Below are 21,552 nucleotides of genomic sequence, written 5' to 3'. Positions count from 1 at the left end.
TTCACTAATCACAAGTAATTATCCCATTTAGAGAATGTATAAGAATGACTATTGTAATCTTAGGTTTCACTCTCACCACTGTTATCTGCCCACATACAATGTAGACAGTTAAACTAATCAATGTTAAGTCAAAAACAACAACAACAATCTTCCCAAGTGGGATCTTATCTAATGTGGCTTCCATGGCCCTAATGTGTGTGTATTGGGGAGTCTGTGAAAATGCTTTAGACCCCCTGATCTGCGGATCAGTTTTGTACATCATAATAATAATAATAACCTTTATTTGTATAGCACCTTTCATACACAACATGCAGCTCAAAGTGCTTTACATCAATAGAAGGCAGATAACAGACAGATAAAAAAATAAAATTCATATAAAAGAACAAGCAAAATGCACTGCATTAAAATAATCAAATCAAGTAAAATAGAAAGATAAAAGAACACAACAAATATTCCCACTTTAAGATGTGGGAATATTGTGAGTGAACCCATATGTTTTTCTGTGATTTTCTTTTCCCCTTTTTCTTTTCATCATAACACACTGCATGAAACCAATAGCGCTCCACAGTGTGTATTGTAGCTTTCATTCATCCTGTTCCCACTGATGTCCGGTTCTGTCCCCCCCCCCCCCTCTGCTCAGGATCAGCCTGTCCTGTGTGCCGGCCTCCTGGTACTGCAGCGTGTCCCTGCTGTCTCTGGGCTGCGCTCCCAGGCAGAGGCTGCTCCTGCTGCTGCTGCTCACCTGCTCCGCCCTGCTGCTGCTGGGTGTCTACCAGAGCCAGATGTGGGGCCCCCAGCGCCGCGCCGGGGGCCAGTTCAACAAGTGAGTGAGCAGCAGAACACACTGATTTCTGGAGATGAGAGAAGACGGAGGGTGGTAAAGCTGGGCGCATGCTACACGACTTTAGGGCCAATTTAGCTGTCTCAGGCATGTTTTTGAGCTCTGAGACAAAATGCCCATGTTGGAACTAGGGCTGCAACTAACGATTATTTTCATTGTCGATTAATCTGTTGATTATTTTCTCAATTAAAGTCTATAAAATGTCAGAAAATGGTGAAAAATGTGGATCAGTGTTTCCCAAAGCCCAAGATGACGTCCTCAAATGTCTTGTTTTGTCCACAACCCAAAGATATTCAGTTTACTGTCATAGAGGAGTAAAGAAACCAGAAAATATTCACATTTAAGAAGCTGGAATCAGAGAATTTATTTTTCTTAAAAAATGACTCAAACCGATTAATCGATTATCAAAATAGTTGCCGATTAATTTAATAGTTGACAACTAATCGATTAATCGTTGCAGCTCTAGTTGGAACTGGCGCTTGTTAACAGATAATTCAGTTTATTTTCAACCTGCGACTTATTTCCCTAGTTTTCACCATCATGATGATTGATTGTGTTCAAAATTTCATCACTTACTTCACTGATGAGCTTGACGTAGCTTCAGTTGGCCGGGAGCGCTCCTGTCTAACACACATCCACAGGGCACAACACAATGAAAACACGTCCTTTCAGAGAGGCAGTGTGACCCAGACTTTGAGCCGTCTGGAACATCCAGAGGTTTTCAAACATGTTTAATTTTGTCTTCAGTGCCCTTGTAGTGCGAGATTTGTAAAGAAAAGTTTTGAGAACGGTGAACAGAAATCGCCGATGAGTTCTCGCTCAGCAGCGATATGAACATCAAACAAAGCACAGTCTCGCTAGCTGTTTTCTTTTGACTTCATCATTTGGGCTTTATAATTTTCCTCCAGCTCTCTCTGCAGAACAAAATCCCCAATCACTCTCCTCCAAATTCAATGCCTAGCTCTCTTCTTTTTTTCTTTTTAGGCACAAGTGAGTTAATGACTGAATGCACAGTCAGAGCTGTGAGTTGCTCTTCCTTCCCCATTTTAGCACGATCAGGTGAAAAACTGTCCAGTGTCGCGTTGGTCGTGCAAGACAGTGGGGTATCGAAATCCCTCACAACCAATTCAAAGTAAAGATTTTTTTCATGTGTGATCTCCCACATCGTTCAGTATGCGCACCCCCACATCAGCCAGATAAGAAATCACAGGGAAGAGAGTGATTTAATGCGAGCGGTACAGAGGTCTCAGGTGTTTATTTTTTACCATTAGATGTCAGGCTTTACACAGTTTTGGGTTTGGGGGAGGGCTGGGCAATATGGTTGAAATCAATATCATGATAATCATAAGGATTTTTCTCAATATCAATATATATCACGATATGGTTCATGTATGCAAAATCACGTTAAATAATCAAATTATTGTTCATCTCATTGAACCGAATGGTAATGTTAGGTGTGGTGTCAAACAAAACAAAAATATTCAAATAATATTCCTACCATACCTCATTTTATGAGAGTTTTTAAGTAAAATTTGCTTGTCATCATCAGTGCAGACAGCAGAAATGTGTGTCACGATATTAAAATATCTTCATATCATCACAATATGATTCCACTGAAAGACGATAAACGATAATATTGAATTATCGCCCAGCCCTAGTTTTGGGTTTAGTTGCTCTTTAAAGATAGAGAATGTAGTTTGTTGCTTTGTTGTCGCTTTGTCAACGAAGGACCCATGAAACTTCTGCTCTTTAAAAAGTACCATGATTTGTTTAAATGTTGAGATAATCAGTCATTTTGTAAAAGCAGGTGTCACTCAAATGTTGGATCTGTCATTTTGTAACAAAACTCATCAATTGCGGTCCGTAGTTTTACTGCACTGGAATATATTAGTTACCCTGTGTTTCTTTTCAGATACCTCTCCATTGCAGAGACCATGGAGGCCACTGACGTCCTCAACGCTGCTCTGAATTATGGGATAGTGGTGGACTGTGGCAGCAGTGGCTCTCGGGTGTTTGTGTACTACTGGCCCCCCCACAACGGGAACCCCCACACTCTGCTGGACATCAGGCAGATGAGCGACCGCGACCGCAAACCTGTGGTCAAGAAGATCAAACCTGGTAAGGAGTCCCCCTCTTACCTCATCCCCCTCTCTTTCTCCCATCCCTTACATAAAGTGTTACACACAAATTAAAAAATACACAAATCCTGGTTCTTATAGAATTGCTCCTGGCCGAACACCTAATAAACAAAAAAGTGCAAAAAAAGTAGTAGCAGTCTTCCTCAATTGGACTAAATGGAGGTTAAGTGCCTTTATACACTGATGACATGTGTTTAAAGAGGAAGAGCATTTTTCATTCATTTTCACCACTCATTTTCCCAGCTAGTGTAGGATTTGAACTGGCAACCCAGTCACAAGCCCACTCCCTCCACTGCCAAATGTGGCTTGGTGTAATTTTGTGTTGTAGGTATCGGAGTCAGAAATTAACGGGGGCTTCAAAATTCATAAAATGCCCATAAAATTAAAAATGAGGGGGTAGAAAATGAGAACCCATTGCTGCGTTTCACCCTGTTCACATTGGATTCATTGAGTTGTCATGCATGAATACGACTATTGTCCCCCGTGGGCCACTGTAGATGATTTGTCTGTGACTGGGTGACTCTTTCCATTGCGTTCTGGGAAAGACAAATGGAGCAGTTCTTGATCAGAAAACAACCAAGTACCCAGTCTGAAGCAGTAGCAACTGCCTCTGTAACTCTGTATGCGAAGGTATATTATGATTTAAAATAATACTCAACGTTGTGAGGATTTTGGTGGCTGTGTGAGGATCATTAGTTATCACCTGTCTGTCCTTCTGGATCACAGCCAGAATTTAGCTGCAAGTGTGAAAGACAGAGTGTGAGAAAGAGATAGCAGAGAACAGCTCAGACTGAAGCATGGAAAATACAAGGTTGTATCACATCAACCAAATTAGTCAGCTGACATACAGTATCTCTGCCCAGTTTCCTCATATGGTAATCCCCACATTCCTTTTGTCTTGAGTTGACAATAGAGCTTTGTTGAATGGTTTGTTAAGAGTCCAGGACTGACTCTGATGGCATCAGTTTGCCGCTGGTTATTCAGCTGCTGGTCTGGACCATACTGCACCCAGTGTGCTTTATTATCACGGCAGTCACAGCAGGCAGATTAGATACAGGTTTATTCCAGGAAGAGCTGTTAGAGGCTACGTGGCACTTTGGACCCCGGGACAGAACGTCTTTTATGGGAGGAGTCCTGCTTTTTCAGTGACTGACACCTAGGGCTGCACAAGTATGGTACAATGATAATCCTGATTCTTTTGCTAGAATAGCGCAGTGCCCGTTCAAAACATGCCTGTTCGGAACGGGCCGATTGCTTGGCCTCCGGTATTGCTGCTTGCAGCTTTCTCGAGAACCGCTCATCCAAACAACTTCACACTCGACACAGCACGTCCTCGGGTCCCCAGCAATACACCCGCCAAGTGTGAAGTAGATCGGATGAACGGTTCTCGAGATATGCGAAGGACACACATACAGAGGACGCATACAAGGACACACATACAGAGATTCCTTGCTTTATAGTATGATACTGTAATCACGATTATTAGTCTTGAGTCTATTTGTGCAAACTACACACAATTCATTCTGCAGCCGTACTGTCAACGACCCTGAGAAACGTCTTCAAAGCTCTTGAACTCAGAATATTATTAAAAACGTAAACATAAACAATACAGACCATCTTATTCTTTTTTTTTTTTATTCTTTATTTAGGGATAACAGGGATTTAAATTACAAGAGACATACATCAATACAGTAGAGATATTGATAAGCAGAGGTTTTACACAGTTGAATTGTATCATTATCTTTCCTTCCCCAAATCCTTCAAAATTTTGTATTTATTACAACAATTGTAGGTTTCTAGAACTTTGTACAGGCTGAGAAAGTTAGGTGTGTCTATATAGAGTTGGGAGAGGTTTCGATAAATCAAATATAGGGAGAGACAACAGAGGGAGGTAGGAGACCAGAAAAAACAATGATGAGTTTTGTTAATAAAAATAAAACAACAAAAACAGATTATTCATATGTCACTTCCACAAAATCTGGCCGTAAGGGCCACACATAAGAGACCCATTTCAACCAGAATTTAATAAATGTATTCTTTTGTAGACGGAGTGAAAAAGTAATTTTTCCCATTACATATATTTCATTTACCAAGTCTATCCACTCCTGTATTGTGGGGGGGGTCAGGAAGCAACCAGCGTCTGTAAGAGCTTTTTTACAAGCAGATATCAAAATGCCAAATAAGTACTCATCGAGAGACCATCTTATTCTATTGTTGTACTATTGCTAGTTGCTCTGGATAAGAGCGTCAGATGAATGCTGTGTCTGTGCAGTTACCTGTATTGCAGAACCCCGCTGGATTTTAGCGTCTTTATGACCTGGCTAATACAGCTGTGAAAAACCTAAGACCTCTGTACCGCTCACATTAAACAGGGGGTCACACATAAATAGATTCTTCACTTGGATTTAGTCATGAAGTACCTAGATAATCAGAAAAAAAAGCAAAAATGTGACTTTGATTGTGCTAAAATGGAGCTGGAGAAGAGCAGCTTTCAGCACTTACTGTGTGTGCCGTCATTTGTGCTGAAACAGAAAAAACGAAGAGGGCTAGACGCTAAATTTGGAGGTCAGAACGGGAGATGAGGGCAGCATGGGTCTAATGTTCTGCATAGCTGGAGGTAAATTTGATGATGTTTTGTAGTTTCCACCTATTCCGCCTGGTTTCCTTGCGAGCCGTCATCGGCTACTGCTGCTCGCCGCTCTCAAAACTTGTCCTCACATATCTCACACTACAAGAGGGTTGCAGATTTTGTGCTGACAATATCAAACGTCAGACTGACCTGCTCAAGCTTAATGAGCTTCTGTGACGGCCGCGCTCATCGAGTCGGTTCTGATGTTGTCTCAGATCTCAAAAACTTGTCTAGGACAGCTAAATTGGGCCTTAAGTCTTCTAGTGTGACCCCGCATAAGTCAACTTTTCACAATAGAGAGGAGTAAGCTAGCTAATTAAACTAGGGATCCAACAGAAACGTCTTTTAAAGAGCTAATACATCACCATGTGAAACACTGGAGTAATAAAACTGCTTTGTAATTTGCTTTTTTGGCTTGAGAGCGAGGCTTTCACAGCTGAAATGTCTCGGGGCGCCAGTCGTCCGGGGGGATTGGGAGTGTCTTGGTATTCCAATGGGTGGGGGGTTTTTGGTAAAAAGTGCTGTGCGAGTCAGAAAGTGAGTTTTGAAAGCCAGAAATCTCAGCATGGTGAAGTAAAAATTTATTTCACATAAATGAAGCAGCTCGATGGCACAAATGACATCAAAGCTTACCACCTGTGCACCTGTGCACCTGTGTGTGTGTGTGTGTGTGTGTGTGTGTGTGTGTGTGTGTGTGTGTGTGTGTGTGTGTGTGTGTGTGTGTGTGTGTGTGTGTGTGTGTGTGTGTGTGTGTGTGTGTGTGTGTGTGTGTGTGTGTGTGTTGTCCTCCCAGGTATCTCCACCCTGGCCCAGACCCCGGCGCAGGCCAGCAGCTACCTGCACCCTCTCCTCAGCTTCGCCGCGGCTCACGTTCCCCGGTCCAAACACAAGGAGACGCCCCTCTACATCCTCTGCACCGCCGGCATGAGGCTGCTGCCAGACAGGTGGGCGGAGCTGCAGTGCACGTGATCCTGTGCACGTGTGTTAACTGGTTAACAAAAGGTGTTTTAAACCCACAATAAGCGATTTCAGACCCTGTAACCAATCCTGAAGCGAGACTGGTAACCGGTGATATCTCTCCGTATGTATGTTTATTTTAGCCAGTAGCCTTTATGCACGGTTTGTCCTTAAAGGATAAGGCTGGTGTTTTTTAATGCATTGCTTACCGTCAACAAATCCTATGAAAATAACAAAATCAACAATGCGTTTGCTCTCCTCCCGTTACTTTCTGACTTCCCACGTACCGTTTTTAGCCGTCAACCCGGAAGTCATTGGCTCCAATTGTAAGCTAAAAACCTTGAAATACAGCTCACAAAGACATAGTTTACATTTAAAAAATCACGAAAGTTACCATGAAAAGTCAGACTGTTGTAGTTATTACCAAATCAAATTCAAATGGGAACAAATTCTTCATCACGCCGGGGACTATTTTCGGTGCTACGGAACTACTTCCCTGAGATCGCAAAGTGTTTCCAGCCGGCTTATTAAGTTGTTTGAGGAAAAAGTCGGCCGGCCCGGTGCATGGTGATGATGAAATATGCTGCCCAGAGCAACGGCATGGCTCTGTGACATGTTTTTAATCGTTTTTTTAATACAATGGAGTTCTACGGCTGCTGGGACATGGCTGCATTGGGCACCGGATACATGGACGAGACTTGCTGGCAAAACAAAATCATTGTTGATTTTGTTATTTTCATAGGATTTATTGATGGTAAGCAATGTGTTAAAAAACACCGGCCTTATCCTTTAAGGGCTTCCGTCGCCCAGTAGCTTTGCTGTGTGTTTACAAAATGTGTTGCGGTTTCTGTCACCCTCTAGTGGTCAGAAAAAATCGCTTAGTGCAGCTTTAAATGCAGTGGCACACTTGAGGATTTTGTCCCAGTTTTTGCGTGGATCAAGCCCTCCTGTACACATCGAGAAGACAAGCATAAAAATCATATAATAATAATAAGAAGAAGAAAAAGAAGAAATTCTATTTAAGAGCGCTTTTCTCAGACTCAAGGACACTTTACATATTATTATAGATATTATTAACATTATTATTATTATGATTATCATTGTTATTATTATTATTATTAGTAGTAGTAGTACTAGTATTCACATAGTTCAAGAGTTCAGAAAGTTCAGAAATCAGCTAAGCATGTGTTAGGATGTGATATGATGACCAAGCAAGTTTTGATAAAATGCTATGTCATAGGTTTAATAACAGACAAACTAGGGTGGCTGTTTTGGTGCTTGACTAGTCTAAAGCCCTGGACAGATAGGAAGTGTCTGTTGATGCGCGGCACATTAGTCCACATTAGTCCACATTAGTCCACATTAGTCCACACTGCACAAGGACAGATAGAGGATCAGCTGTCACTCCTGCAGCTCATGGACGGCAGGAAACAGTGTTCTGGTGGTCTGTTTCCCGTGTCGACGCTCCAAAATTGATCCGAGTTCTGAGCTGGAACCGGGAGCTGCATCAAACCGTTTAGCCGCGCCACTTAATGCCTCGAGTTCGCCTGCAACCACTGACAACAAAAGGTGTGTCTGTTGACGCCTTCTGTCTGTCCAGGGCTGAAGGCTTTAAAGCTGGGGTTACACTTGTTACTTTCGTGAGATTTTTTTAGGTCTGGTTCTCAAGATTAGAGATTGTGTTTCTGTATTTCTGTAGAATTGGTGAATACCCACTCACTCTATGGCCTTTTAGTGTGACAGATGTGTTTTTATCTGGTTTTTTGAAACATAAGGCTGTGCTTCTCTGTCTGTAGCCAGCAGGCAGCCATCTTGGAGGACCTGGTCACCGATGTTCCCCTGGAGTTTGACTTCTTGTTCTCTCGTTCGCACGCTGAGGTCATCTCCGGGAAACAGGAAGGTGAGGTGAAATGCTTACTGTGATGTTGTCCTTAAATGCTGACACTGGCTTGGGCCATTAATTAATAGAATTAATGGGAAAATGAAGTTGATTTTAAAACTGATTTCTTCTAGACTGATGGATCAGGTGAGATTTCCACTTTTTAGTTTTAAGTTTGCAGTTGTTGGAAATGGAGAAAGTGAATGTCTGCTCTTACACTTTTGGTCTAGAGGAATATAAAAGGATTATTCTGGCCACTTTGAGTCTTAAGCCCATTTTCTAGTGCGCCTTTTCTCCCTGCTAAAACTTCCAGTGGATTTTTACATGCTATTATCAGAGAAACAGTTACCATGCAACTTATTTCCCTACCACTAGACACCATTCACTTTCATTCAACTCCTAGTCGTTCCTAGCCAGACATATTTGAATGTTTTTGAATTAATACGCACATTCAGAAAGCCTCATTGGACGAACAGGGCAAAAGCAGGCGTGTCTAAGACATTAGGTGAAAGGACACAGGCAAAGCATCATGACAGCATAGACACATCATCGAAACAATGCCAGATTCTGAAAATAAAAATTACCTCTCCAAATGTTAACATGACTGCGATACGATACGATACAACTTTATTGTCAGTTTACACTGAAATTCGTTTTGCATCCTTAGGCAATTCCGTTCACGAGATTAACACACAGATTAAACATACAGTTACACATATGAAACTTTTCATAGACGTACAAAACACATGAAACAATCATGATAATCATACATATCACATTATATCCTCTGGATTCAGATCTCAGTTGGCAGCACACTGATTCTGGTTTAGCAACAGGATAGACTGATGTATAAAAGAATTCTTCAGTCTGTTGCGTGTAAATTGAGGGACTCTAGATCGCCTGTTGGAGGGCAGAAGTTGGTATTCTCTGTTTAAAACATGTGAGGAGTCAGAAGAGATACTGTCAGCAAGTCTGAGCATGCTCTTGCTGTGAGCTGCTTGAAAGGAGTGTGCCACAGGTTGGCCAATAATCTTTGCATAAATTTGGGTTCGATTATATAGTTTAGTTTTAAGTTTCACAGATAGACTAGCTCTGCCAGTTCACCCAAACTCACCGTAATCTTTGCTGACACTTTTTTATTTATATCAATAGTCCCACCCTAGACAGCACTTCTCACCAAACATGAACCATGTCCTTCACGGAGTTTTTCTGTGTGTTTCAAAATGTAGAAAATATAGGTAAAATGTACGATATTTATGAAATCCCACTAGTTTTAGGTTACCACAAAATACATGCAGGAATTTCCTAAAGGAGAGGAGAGAGGACACTCTGGACCGTCGGCTTAACATTCACCATGGCAGGCATGATCCTTTAACCTGTGTGACACAAGGCTCGCTGCTGTCTTTTCTAATTGTCGCCTGCCTGTTTTTGTGTGTTCATCAACCTCAGGAGTGTATGCATGGATTGGCATTAACTTTGTGCTGGGCCGCTTTGACCACGCTGAGGAGGGTGAGTGTGAAGGTTTAACACACATCTCACACTGTTTTCTCTTTGGTCTTTGGTTTTCACTGTGCCACTTCTTTAATATGTGAAATAGGGCTGGGTGATAATTCGATATTATTGTTTATCATCTTTCAGTGGAATCATATGGTGATGATGATATGAAGATATTTTGATATCATGACACACATTTCTGCTGTCTAAATTGATGATGACAAGCAAATTTTACTTAAATACTCTCATAAAATGAGGTATGGTAGGAATATTATTTGAATATTTCTGTTTTGTTTGACATCACACCTAACATTACCATTCGGTTCAATGAGATGAACTTTAATTTGATTATTTAACGTGATTTTGCATACATCAACCATATCGTGATATATATTGATATCGAGAAAAATCCTTATGATTATCATGATACTGATTTCAACCATATCGCCCAGCCATAATGTGAAATGCTCTTTTTAAACAAGTGGAAAATAAAGAACAGTGCTTCTCATTTATGTATTTAGTGTTATCACTCTCTAACATTTGACCAGCAATCAAGACAAGTAAGTAATCGATTACCTTCGTTCCTTCATGTTTCTCAAAGAGGACGCCATAGTGGAGGTGACAACAGGGTCGCAGAACCAGCAGCCAATCAGCAGGCGGCGCACAGTGGGCATCATGGATATGGGCGGAGCTTCGCTGCAGATCGCCTATGAGGTGCCCAGCGTCATCACCTTCAGCTCACCACAGGAGGTGAGGAGCAGCAGTAACTAGTCTTTTCCCAAGTCACTGTGGTTCCTGTGTCCTGGTGGCTGGAATTAATTAATTTTGAAGAATCTGAATGATTACATGTTGTCTTCTCCAAGCTAAACACACAATTGCACTTTTTTGGAAAAACCCAGACAAACCAGATATCAGTCAATGGTTCAGAGACCTATCTAATTGTCTTGCTTTAGAGAAATTGACTTATGCTATCCAAGGAAAACCTGATGTCTTTCAAGAAATATGGGGACATTTCTTACATTTTATGGAAAATAATCCTTAGGGACCTGTATTAACTAGCTAAGTGTATCTTCAGCTCTTGTACATTGTTAGAACGTAATGACTTTGTCTTTTATGTCATGTACAATTTAAATGTTTTGGGTTTTTTTCCTAGTTCTGTGTTTTTTATTTAGGCAGGGGTTGGATGTGGGAGGTGGGGTGACGTGTGCTGTTTTTTTTGTCATGATCTCTGTTGTTGAAACTAAAATGGCAATATATTTGTTTAAAAAAAAATAATTGAAGAATGTGACATTTCTGACAGCTCAGGATTATGCACAAAGCATGAACTTTTGACAGTCCCTCCCCACGTTATGTCCTCCTGCCCCAACATCCTGTTTCAACTGGAAATACTGTACATCGAACTACGGAAGCAAGGCATTGAAATGTGTTTTCCTTGTTTCTTTGAGCAAGCAACTTAAAATGAGTGCAACAGTAGAATACGTTTAAATTCCTACATCGACAAAATTACAAAAGCAACCAATAGTAAAGAGTGCAAGGGTCAGAGTCACAGCATCCTGACTAGTTAAAGAAACTAGAGCCAGGGAGAAAAGGTAAAAGGTTTTTGTTTGTTATGGATGGGGTTTGCTGCACCTCTGGAGGATGGACATTGGGATTTTTTCAACACTTGCTGCTATACATCAAATCTGTCACGATTTTAAAGCAGTACTTCAGTATCTTTCTTTGTTAACTGAAAGCAAAAGATTCTCTGTGTAACATTTATAAATGGCCTGTGCTTTTCTAAATAGAATCAGACCGTGCTTTATCGATTTTTCTCATTGAAAATATCCTTAGGCCAAGTGAAAACCCAATCCCAGTGTATGAATTGTTTTGAAGCTTTTTGATACATTTCAGTGCTTTTTAACACTGTAAAATCAAAAATCAATAATTTTTTTAATGCCAATTTTTTGTATGGTATTAGTCTAGAAAACTGGTCTGTGGTCATGTAACGTCTCTGTGTGTGCTGTGCTGCAGGAGGAGGCAGGGAAGAGTCTGCTGGCAGAGTTTAACCTGGGCTGTGATGTGGAACACACACAACATGTGTACCGGGTCTACGTCACCACCTTCCTGGGCTTCGGAGGAAACATGGCCCGGCAGCGCTACGAAGACCAGCTGGTCAACAGCACACTGGCCAAGAACAGGTACACACACACACACACACACACACACACACACACACACACACACACACACACACATATACACACACACCCACACATTTCTTTTCATGGCATACCTTCTTTCTTCTTTCTTCTTCTTCTTTCTTCTTGCATCTATACAGTTTATCATTGCCAAATTAATCATAATACCCTGGTATAATTACCCTAAAGACATGAGACCATGGTCGAGACGATTGGTAGCTTCTCCCGTCTCATCTCATGCCAGTGTTATTGTTAATGCTAGTGTTCCTAAAAATAAAGATTGCATTTCTCATAAGCCCCGTTGCCTCCTGTGGCAGAGGATGTTTGCCTCTTCTTCTTCTTCTTTTGGGCTTTACTGAAGAGGATAAATCTGCTGGAAGTGATTTTTTTCCATCGGCCTTTCACTGCTTCCACCATCTGCTGTTGCCAGAAACTCTGAAAGCTTTAGCTACATTTGCGTATGAAGAACAGCCTCTGTTTTGTGCCATAAAGCAATCTCCCTTTGTGCCATAAAGCATCAGGCAGATTCCCTGTGAAATCCGACCTGTAAAATGCAGCGTAGAGGCCGGTAGAGGAAGCCAATTAATGTAATGATTTATGTAGCAGCTTTTAATCTATTAAATCTATTGTCAATTCCATGCAGACAGTTTTACACCTCTCTTTGTAATCATTGATTATAGTAGTATAATATTGTTAGGTATTGTAGCTCTATTAATAATAATAATAACTTTATTTGTATAGCCCTTTTCTAAAAACAATGTTTACAAAGTGCTTTACATACAATAAAACCCAAAAGCAGCAATAATAGAAAATAGGAATAAAAGGTAATATGTGAGGTAAACAGGTACAACTAAAAACACACAAACAAACAGAGATACAATTAAAAACAGATCGAACTTTAAATAAAAGTGAAATAAAAAATAGGAATAAAAGAGATAAACAGGTACAACTAAAAAAAAAACAAACAAACAGAGATACAATTAAAAACAGATGGAACTTTAAATAAAAGTGTGTATTCTATTCTATTCTATCTCAATATGATTAGATTATCTTTGTTTACGATCAGGCTATTGATTGATTGACAGTTATTCCTAACCCATTTTCTCCCTGGATTACTTCCTTTAGTCCTGTGTAGCTCAGTGAGTAGAGCATGGCACCTACGCTGCCAGTGCACACTCTTGGTACTGTAAGGGTCTCCGGATAAAAGTGAGCACCAAATGGTAAATAATGTTTTTCTCATGTTGCTGTGTCCAGGCTGCTAACCGCCCAGACGGGCCTGAGTGAGGACAAACCGCTCCTGGACCCCTGTCTGCCCGTCGGCCTGTCGGACTCGGTGGCCCGGGACGAGCGCACGCTGTACCTGAGGGGGCAGGGCGACTGGGCGCAGTGCCAGGAGGCGGTGCGGCCCTTCCTGGGTCTCCACAACGGCACCATGTCACCAAGAGGCGTCTACCAGGTAGGAGTCATCAGAGGTTCGTCACTCAGTATCGCTGAAAGTAGACGATCCAGTCTGTAAAAGTGTTATTGGTAAAAAAAAAAAAGTGCTATTAAAAAGGTCTTAAATTTAACTTGTTTATACCTGTAGACACCCTGGTTATGATTTTCACTATCCTGCAAACAATGCTATTGTGTTTTAAATTTTGTGCTTCTAATTATTTACAAACAGTAGGTGTGGTGGCTATCATATCAGATTGAAACTCCCCATATGGTATTGTATAACCCAGTGTTTGTAATATATGGTATGTAACATGGTCAGTTATGACATTGAAACTGCTGATTGAAGAAAAAATAGACATGATAACAAATTTGTTTAGTAGAAATATACAGTACTGTGCAAACGTCTTAGGCACCCTAGATTTTTTGTATAAATTTCTTAGAAGTCATAGATGTTTATTTGTTTTCTGCATTAGTGTATCAGTAGACTGCTGTTTATTGTAAATTTTTGATATTCAGAAACTTTTCATTTCATTAGTTTTGAAAGCATCTTTGTTTTATGGATTTCTTTGACATATGCCTAAGACTTTTGCACAGTACTGTATATTTTTTTCCTATCCCATAAATCATCTCGCGACCCCCCCAAACATGATCTTTCGACCCACTTGGAAGTCCTGACCCCCAGGTTGAGAACCACTGGGCTATGGCAAATACCATGTAACTGCGACATCCGGCCTGGGACCTTTGCTGCACCCCCCAATCTTTCCTGTCTCTCTCTTACTGCCAACCGTCCAATAAAGCAGAAATGCCCAAAAAAAATAAACTTTTAATGTCGTGTTTTCTCCAGGCTCCCATCGACTTCAGCAACAGCGAGTTCTACGGCTTCTCAGAGTTTTACTACTGTATGGAGGACGTGCTGAGGATGGGAGGACAGTACGACAGCGACAAGTACTCCCGCTCCGCCAAGGTATGCAGACTCACACACACACACACACCCATTCACATTCCCGACACTTGATCAGTTTGTGGGAAGTTCACTGGTGTTTTGTCTTGTTTTGTTCTCTCTCCAGGACTACTGCGCCACAAAGTGGTCGACACTGAAACAGCGTCTGGACAGCAAGCTTTTCTCTCAGCAGGCCGACTTCGCCAGACTCAAGTAAGCTCGTCTCTCTTCTCCATCTGTCCTCATCCTGATTCATTCATACCTCTTTCGCTCCCTGTAAACAATTAATAATGTATGAATGAAGCGATATCCTTTCCAGATTTCAGCCAGTAGATATTTTTGAAGTGTAATCTGCGAGTTTCTCTCAGTAAAACGCATCGCTTCCCGTGCGCCAGCTACCAGACAGCTGGTGTTTTGAACAGCGAATGTTAAAGTTGAAAACATGAACTGGATATAGCTTGAATCACTGTTGTGTTATATCAGTCAGTGATGGAGAGTAGAAAAACCACAGAACTTGATTGGATAAAACGGCCCTTCCACTGATTTGGCTAGTACAGCATGAATGGCGTTTATGGAATTGTAAGTGTCGGTTGCTATGGTGACGACAGAAGTCTGGACATTAAGGCCGTTAAGTCTTTCCCACTTCCTTGAGAACTGAGCGGATGAGTCTGTTAGCAAACTGTCAAAACTCAACTTACCAAAGACTGGACTTCTCTCTCTAGCTCTTCTAGTCCACATTAGCATGTTAGCAATCCATGGCAGCAAGGAGACAGAGAAGCTGCTTTGGTTCTTGCTGTGAAACCTCTCACCCCAAGCTAGTAGTCCCAACGGTTCACATCAAAATGGCCGCCGTCCTGGACCGTTGATTTGAATGGGAATGACTGTTCTATCCATTCAAATTCTGTAAGAAAAACAGTCTTTTATTTATATGAAAATGTTGCGGATTCTTACTTTAAAGGAGAATTGGCAGTAGGGCTGAACAGTTAATCAAAATTTTATCAAAATCGCAATATGGCCTACTGCAATTTTCTAATCGCAGGAGGCACAATATTTGTTAAAGGCGAAATGTGTGTCAAAATACCATTTTAAATGAAATATTGTGGTGCTGCAGCGATGTCCTGGCCTACACATCATATTCTACAGACTTAAGAAAACATCTTTGTTTGGTACAGATCCCCGCAAAAATCACACCATAATCATTTTAATACGTTTTTCAATGAAAATGAGAATAATGATGTAAAAATTACCATTCCCTCTAATATCACAAATCAGATCGCAATTGCAATATCAGTCAAAACAATCGCAATTAGATATTTTTTCAAAATCGTTCAGCCCTAATTGGCAAGCAGTTCCACTCTGTATTTGTTTCTTTATTGAGAGACAGTAGCAGCGCTGATGGAGAAGCAGAGTAAGACTCTTTGGCCTCTTAACTTCCCTGCCTGATCCTGATCCAAAGCTCCTTCCCTGTGAAACCCAGGTACCAGTGCTTCAAGTCGGCCTGGATGTACGAGGTGCTGCACTCGGGCTTCCGCTTCCCCACACACTACCCCAGCCTGAAAACAGCCCAGCTGGTGCACGACAAGGAGGTCCAGTGGACTCTGGGGGCGATCCTCTTCAAGACCCGCTTCCTGCCTCTCAGGTCAGTCCGGCACCACACGCAGAGACCAGGGACACGTCTCTGAAAACCTCATAGTCAAATATATCATTCTTTAAGGGAACAGGGTGTTGTAATTAACCGATTTGTTAACCGGTTTTCACCTGAGAACATGTAATTTTTTAGTTTTTAATTTGAATTGATGGCTTCTACAATCCCTAAACTGAGTAATTTTCTTTACCTCGAGGCTCATAGAACCAGTTCACAACCCCTCATGTATTTTCAAATCACAGAATTTTTTCTCAGAGCAATATGAAAGAAACAAATTTCCTAATTTCACTGTATGCAACATGCTGATTGAAGCTCTCTAACATAATAAAAAAAAGTTATTTCCCCTTCCCTCCTCTGCCATGTTGCCTCCGGTCTCCTGACCTAAACTAGGAGGCTTTGGGATTTCTTCTTGTATGTTCTTATGAGACACAACTGAAAACTCATTTTGAACTTTATCCCACTACTATAATTGGAGAGCGGTTTGTGTGTTTGTGTGTCCCACCATGGAGGAGAGGAGACAAGGAGAGGAGAGAAGGAGAGGAGAGGGGAGGGGAGACAAGGAGAGGAGACAAGGAGAGGAGAGGAGGAGAGGAGACAAGGAGAGGAGAGGGGGAGAGGAGACAAGAGGAGAGGAAGAGAGGAAAGGAGAGGAGAGAGGAGACAAGGAGAGGAGAGGAGAGAGGAGAGGAAACATGGAGAGGAGAGGAAGAGAGGAGACAAGGAGAAGAGAGGAGAGGAGGAGAGGATAGGAGAGGAGGAGATGAGGAGTGGAGAGGAGAGGAGACAAGGAGAGGAGAGGACAGGAGGAGAGGAGAGAGGAGAGGAGACAAGGAGAAGAGAGGAGGAGAAAGGAGAGGAGACAAGGAGAGGAGGAGAGGAGAGGAGACAAGGAGTGGAGAGAGGAGAGGAGAGGAGAGGAGGAGGTTATAAATTCTAGTGAAAGGAATACACCAGGGTTTTTTCTTAAGTGATGAGAACATTGACACCAACATCATGCATGTAAATCAGGTAGATCAGTGGCTTCGGTGCTCACACCTGTACCACATCTACAGCATATAGTTAGTTATTATCTTCATTGCTTAATTCATACACAGTGTTTTCTTGCCTACTTGTGCCTGCCCGTCTGCTCCTCCCTCCACACCTCACCTTGTTACCCCCCCCCTCCCGTTTCCCGTTCCTCCAGGGATCTGCAGCAGGAAACTTTCCGGCAGAGCCATCCCAGCTGGCTGCGCTCCTCCTTCGTCTACAACCACCACCTGTTCTCCCTCTGCATCCTGGTGGTGCTGCTGGCCATCCTGCTCTACATCCTGCGCCTGCGGAGGATCCACCAGCGGGAGCAGCGGCAGGCCGAGGCCCTGGACCTCCTGTGGGTCGAGGAGGGGGAGGCGCTCCTGGCCTGAGAGGAGTCACTCGTCTTTCAGCCAGACATTCCCACCTGAAAACCCCCAGGGTCCTTCTCAGTATGCGTTCCTCTGCGTTTTAGTCTCGTCCGTGACGCGTTTGACATCATGTCTTATGGCCGAAAGTATGATTCCAAAACAAAAGAACGCGAGGACAGATACGGATCCTGGAAGTTTACTTGCCAGCCGACGAGAACAAAAGGGAAGCCCTGAGATTTCATTGAGTGAACAACACATCGCTTCCAAGCAGCGCTCGAGCCCAGAGTACAGATGGTTAAATCAGCTGGGAAAATGAACAGCTGTGCACCTTAATTGATCGTGCAACGTGAAGCACACAGCCCATCTCACCCTGCAACGATGTTCTCTGTTCTCGCTTCTCTCTGAGACAACTTGGGAAGAACAACCTCCATAAGGACACAAGCGTTGACTTGGCATTGTGGGATTTGATGTTCATCTCCGATGACGTCCGTCACTCTCACCCACCCACTACCCATTTCCTTACATGCAAAGTCAGGTTTTCATACAGGTGCTCACTTTCAATAGTAGACAGGACAGTTAATTTGGATTCTGTGGATTAGTAAATGTCTGGTTATTGTCACCAGCAAGGTGGATTTTTAGGAATATGGGCTTGCTGAAGACTTTGAAGAGCACACAGCCATTCATAGAAAGCTTTCTGAAGTCATATACAAGGAGAAAAACAACACTGTAACTCATTCAGGAGCCTTCTGGAAACAACAGATACAGATACAGGCACGGCCCTATTGGGATTTGTGTTTTCCTCTGGGTGATTGGAAAAATTATGCGGTTGGCTGCAAGTGCAACTCTCCATGTGGGAGACAAGTCATTGCAACAGTAATTGAAGAGCTCATCTCCAAGTATACATTTAGAAAAAACTGCTTGAAGTTAATCATTGAATATGTCTAAAATATAAAGGATCCAGTCTGTAAAATGTTATGACCGGGGACTTGAGTCAACTAAGTACCACAGTTTGTTTTAATTGTGTGTTAATGGTGGATATCTCATTTAGTGACAAAGCTTTTCAGCTTTTTTCCACTAAATGAGAGGAATCTTACCAGGACGATGCCTTCAGAAGCTCAGGCATCTTTTTCAGAGAAGGAAACTAACGTTTGCCACCTTGTCTGGTGAAGCCCAGAATTCACCCGCTATTTTCATGATTTTGCAAGTCAGCAATGTTTTTAGAGTAGAATACAACTTGCAAATGATGGCTGGTTACTTGCCAAAGTGGCTGCTACAGTAGGGAAGCTACTCCAGCTATAGATAAAATGTACCAGCTGGTGGCTGATTGTAATTTCCCACTCTGGTCTCGTTTGCTTCGTAGTTCATTACCAGAGTCCTCGCGTTCCCTGCCCTTGTTGGTTTGTTTAGTAGCAAATCCAAACCTGTTGCTTGCAGAACAGTGTGGTCAAAGTGTATCATTCCCTGTAGGAATACAGTCCAGGTATATGTGCATGTCATCCCTAAGTGTCTGTTCCTGGTGACAGGCAACAGATTTGACCATGACATCTCCACCTTCAAACAAGGAAAGTGAATGTGAAGAAGCTGTCATTCACCTGGGAGCCGATTTCACCCCTGGCTGAAATTCAGAAATCTTTCTCTGATTCTTATGCCTTGACTCTGAAACAAGCCATAGCAAAGAACATCTTCCACACAACAAGATTCCTCAATTACTCGCGTTGTGACGAATTCCTCAAAAAGCAATCCTGAAGACCAAAGAAAGTCTGTGGCCTCAGATTGCGCTTTGGTGCTTGAACGCCTCTGCCTGTATTGCAAAACTCTGGTCCCAAGTACCAGGTTTATCAGAGGAAAGTCGCAGTCAGAGGGCATTTAGCCAGACTGAAACGAACTGAGGTCTGGTTTGTGTCTGGATGCGGGCGGTGAAAGCAGGCGAAGACCCCGGAGCCCTGATTTAAACAGATGCCGTCTGATTTATATAAAGGGAATAAGATGATGAACTCCACGGAAGGGAAGAGCAACTGACCGAGGAGGATGCTGGAGAATGGCAGACGGTGCGGAAAAAAAATCTCGATATGTGTGATTGAACTTTTAAATAGTGTTTTTAAAATGAACTGCTTTAAAGCCATTCTTGAGGAAACAGCCTTACCTTGAGGAGAAACAGGTTTTTTTTTTTTTTTTGTTTTTTTTTTTAAATCTACTGTAAAACTAATTTCGCAAATTAGGCCACTGTGTTGGCTGCTTTTTTTAGTGAATCTTGGCATTGCGGTGATAGTCTGATACGACCGTGCTACAACCATGACGATACGAGCGTGTGTCTGAGTAGCTCTTGGTGAAACTTCCAAAGAAGTTGAATAATGCGTCAATCCCACAGTGGGAGATTTGTATTTGTCAGAAATTTTAATTTGTAATTAGCTTTTGCTTGATTTGAACGGTGTGGGGAAGAACGTAACGAATGACTCGTCAAACTAAATGATGATGACTTTTGTTTTGTTTTTGTGGAGCTCATGGGAACGTTCAGACTCGTTAAGCAGCTTTCTGAGAGCGTTATGTAAATTGAACTCTGTGTGATTCCAGTTGTGCTAAATATGTCCTGTACACACTTGCTCTCCATCTCCTTTTCTTTCTTCCTTCCTCTCTGACACAGATGAGTTCTGACAGGCTCGTGTCAAACTGCCGCTGTGTGTTTTAGTAACCTGCCTCCATCCTGCTCTTTACTTTCCCAACTCCCAAGAACAACAGTAAGAGCTGTGCGGTGCTTTTGACACGGCCGCCAACGGTCTGACGCTTGACAGGCCGACTTCTATTTGTAACTCAGATGTTCTCATACCAGCATTTGCAGCTGATAGTTGACCAAATGAATCAAATCTGTATCTCTTTCTGATTCATCTAGGCAATTTTATTTTTCTGTGATTTTAAGCTGTGCTCCGCTTCAAACTTCTGGACTCCTAACAAGGGACCAATCATTGAGTACGTCTTGTCAGAGCTGGGCATTGTGCAATGTTGAACAATAATTCACTGAATGGGATACTTGACTTTATGTTTGCTATGAAGGTAATTCAACGTCAATGTGAAAAAAAAAAAACCTCCAGTCCAATAAATCAAGGATCTTTTTCATTAAAGTTTGTCTCTTGTCAGTTGTGTGTGCTGCACCTATCGTACCTGCTACAGGCCGGGTGGAGGTGCTGTTTGGACTCGGTGAGGTGAAGCTCGGCATGCTCATGTGTCCAAACAGGAGACCGAATGGCAGTTGGCGCTTGTCTAGGCAAAACAGGTATGGGGTGGGTCCTCCAGGAGGACGATCGTTGCCGGTCTACGTGCCAAAACTTAAAATGGGCTGTCCTTGGCTTCAGTCTTCCATGATGAAATTATCTCCAAGCTCCTGCAATATCTCGTGCTGTAGCGCTGTGTGGCCTGGTGGTGGTGCTGTGCAGCGTTTGAACGGCAGTTGGCACTTCCTCCCTGGAGATCCAAATGCTTATTTCTGTTGCCACAAGGTGTTGCAAGGTATAAAAGGCTATAAAAAGCTTTGCCACAGGCTTTGAGTGCCACACATCAAACTGAACACAAAATTGTTACCTGATCACTGCTCAACACTGAAAAAAAGGCAAGTGCATCCTCCAAAATGTTACTTTTCTTTAAGTGTAAGGTTGACAACAGCTGACAACTTTGACAATATTCAAGAATGACATTTATTATTCCAGCAATGGTTTTGTGAGAGTTCACTACCAGTCAAAAGTTTGGACACACCTGATTGAATGTACAATGTTTTTCATTCTCTTAAAGCCATTTTGATCTAAAGGCTTCTGCTTAAATGCTTGAAATTTTCTTAGACAGACATAAATAGTGAAGTTGATCCTATGTATGAATTTCTTTCCAAAGCCTTTGCCTTTCCATCAAGGCAAAGGGCGGCTACTTTAAAGAATCTAAAATCTAAAATAGTTTTGATTTCTTTGACACTTTTTTGGTCATTGCATAATTCCATTTGTGTTATTTTATAGTTTCGATGTCTTTACTGTTATTCTAAAATGTGGAAAATAGT

At 42.1% G+C, this 21,552-nt stretch overlaps 1 protein-coding gene across 1 annotated transcript; it reads left to right on the top strand.

Annotated features, from left to right (window-relative positions):
* Positions 1-629: 629 nt before the first annotated feature.
* On the top strand, positions 630-20,626 carry LOC139663054 (ectonucleoside triphosphate diphosphohydrolase 7-like; the record flags this gene model as incomplete). Its single annotated transcript, XM_071541582.1, has 12 exons — positions 630-823; positions 2,754-2,959; positions 6,402-6,552; positions 8,362-8,465; positions 9,894-9,953; positions 10,540-10,688; positions 11,949-12,115; positions 13,370-13,571; positions 14,397-14,516; positions 14,620-14,705; positions 15,970-16,131; positions 17,321-20,626. Coding segments are annotated over 12 exons (1,818 nt in total), but the record flags the coding sequence as incomplete, so codon positions are not given.
* Positions 20,627-21,552: the final 926 nt, after the last annotated feature.

This window comes from Centroberyx affinis, unplaced genomic scaffold (genome assembly GCF_046629955.1).
Source record: "Centroberyx affinis isolate AG114_WGS23_722 - 3 ecotype Tasmania unplaced genomic scaffold, CSIRO-AGI_Caff_v1 ptg003902l_1, whole genome shotgun sequence".
Lineage (NCBI taxonomy): Eukaryota > Metazoa > Chordata > Actinopteri > Beryciformes > Berycidae > Centroberyx > Centroberyx affinis.
This window is presented reverse-complemented; position numbering and strand designations above follow the sequence as displayed.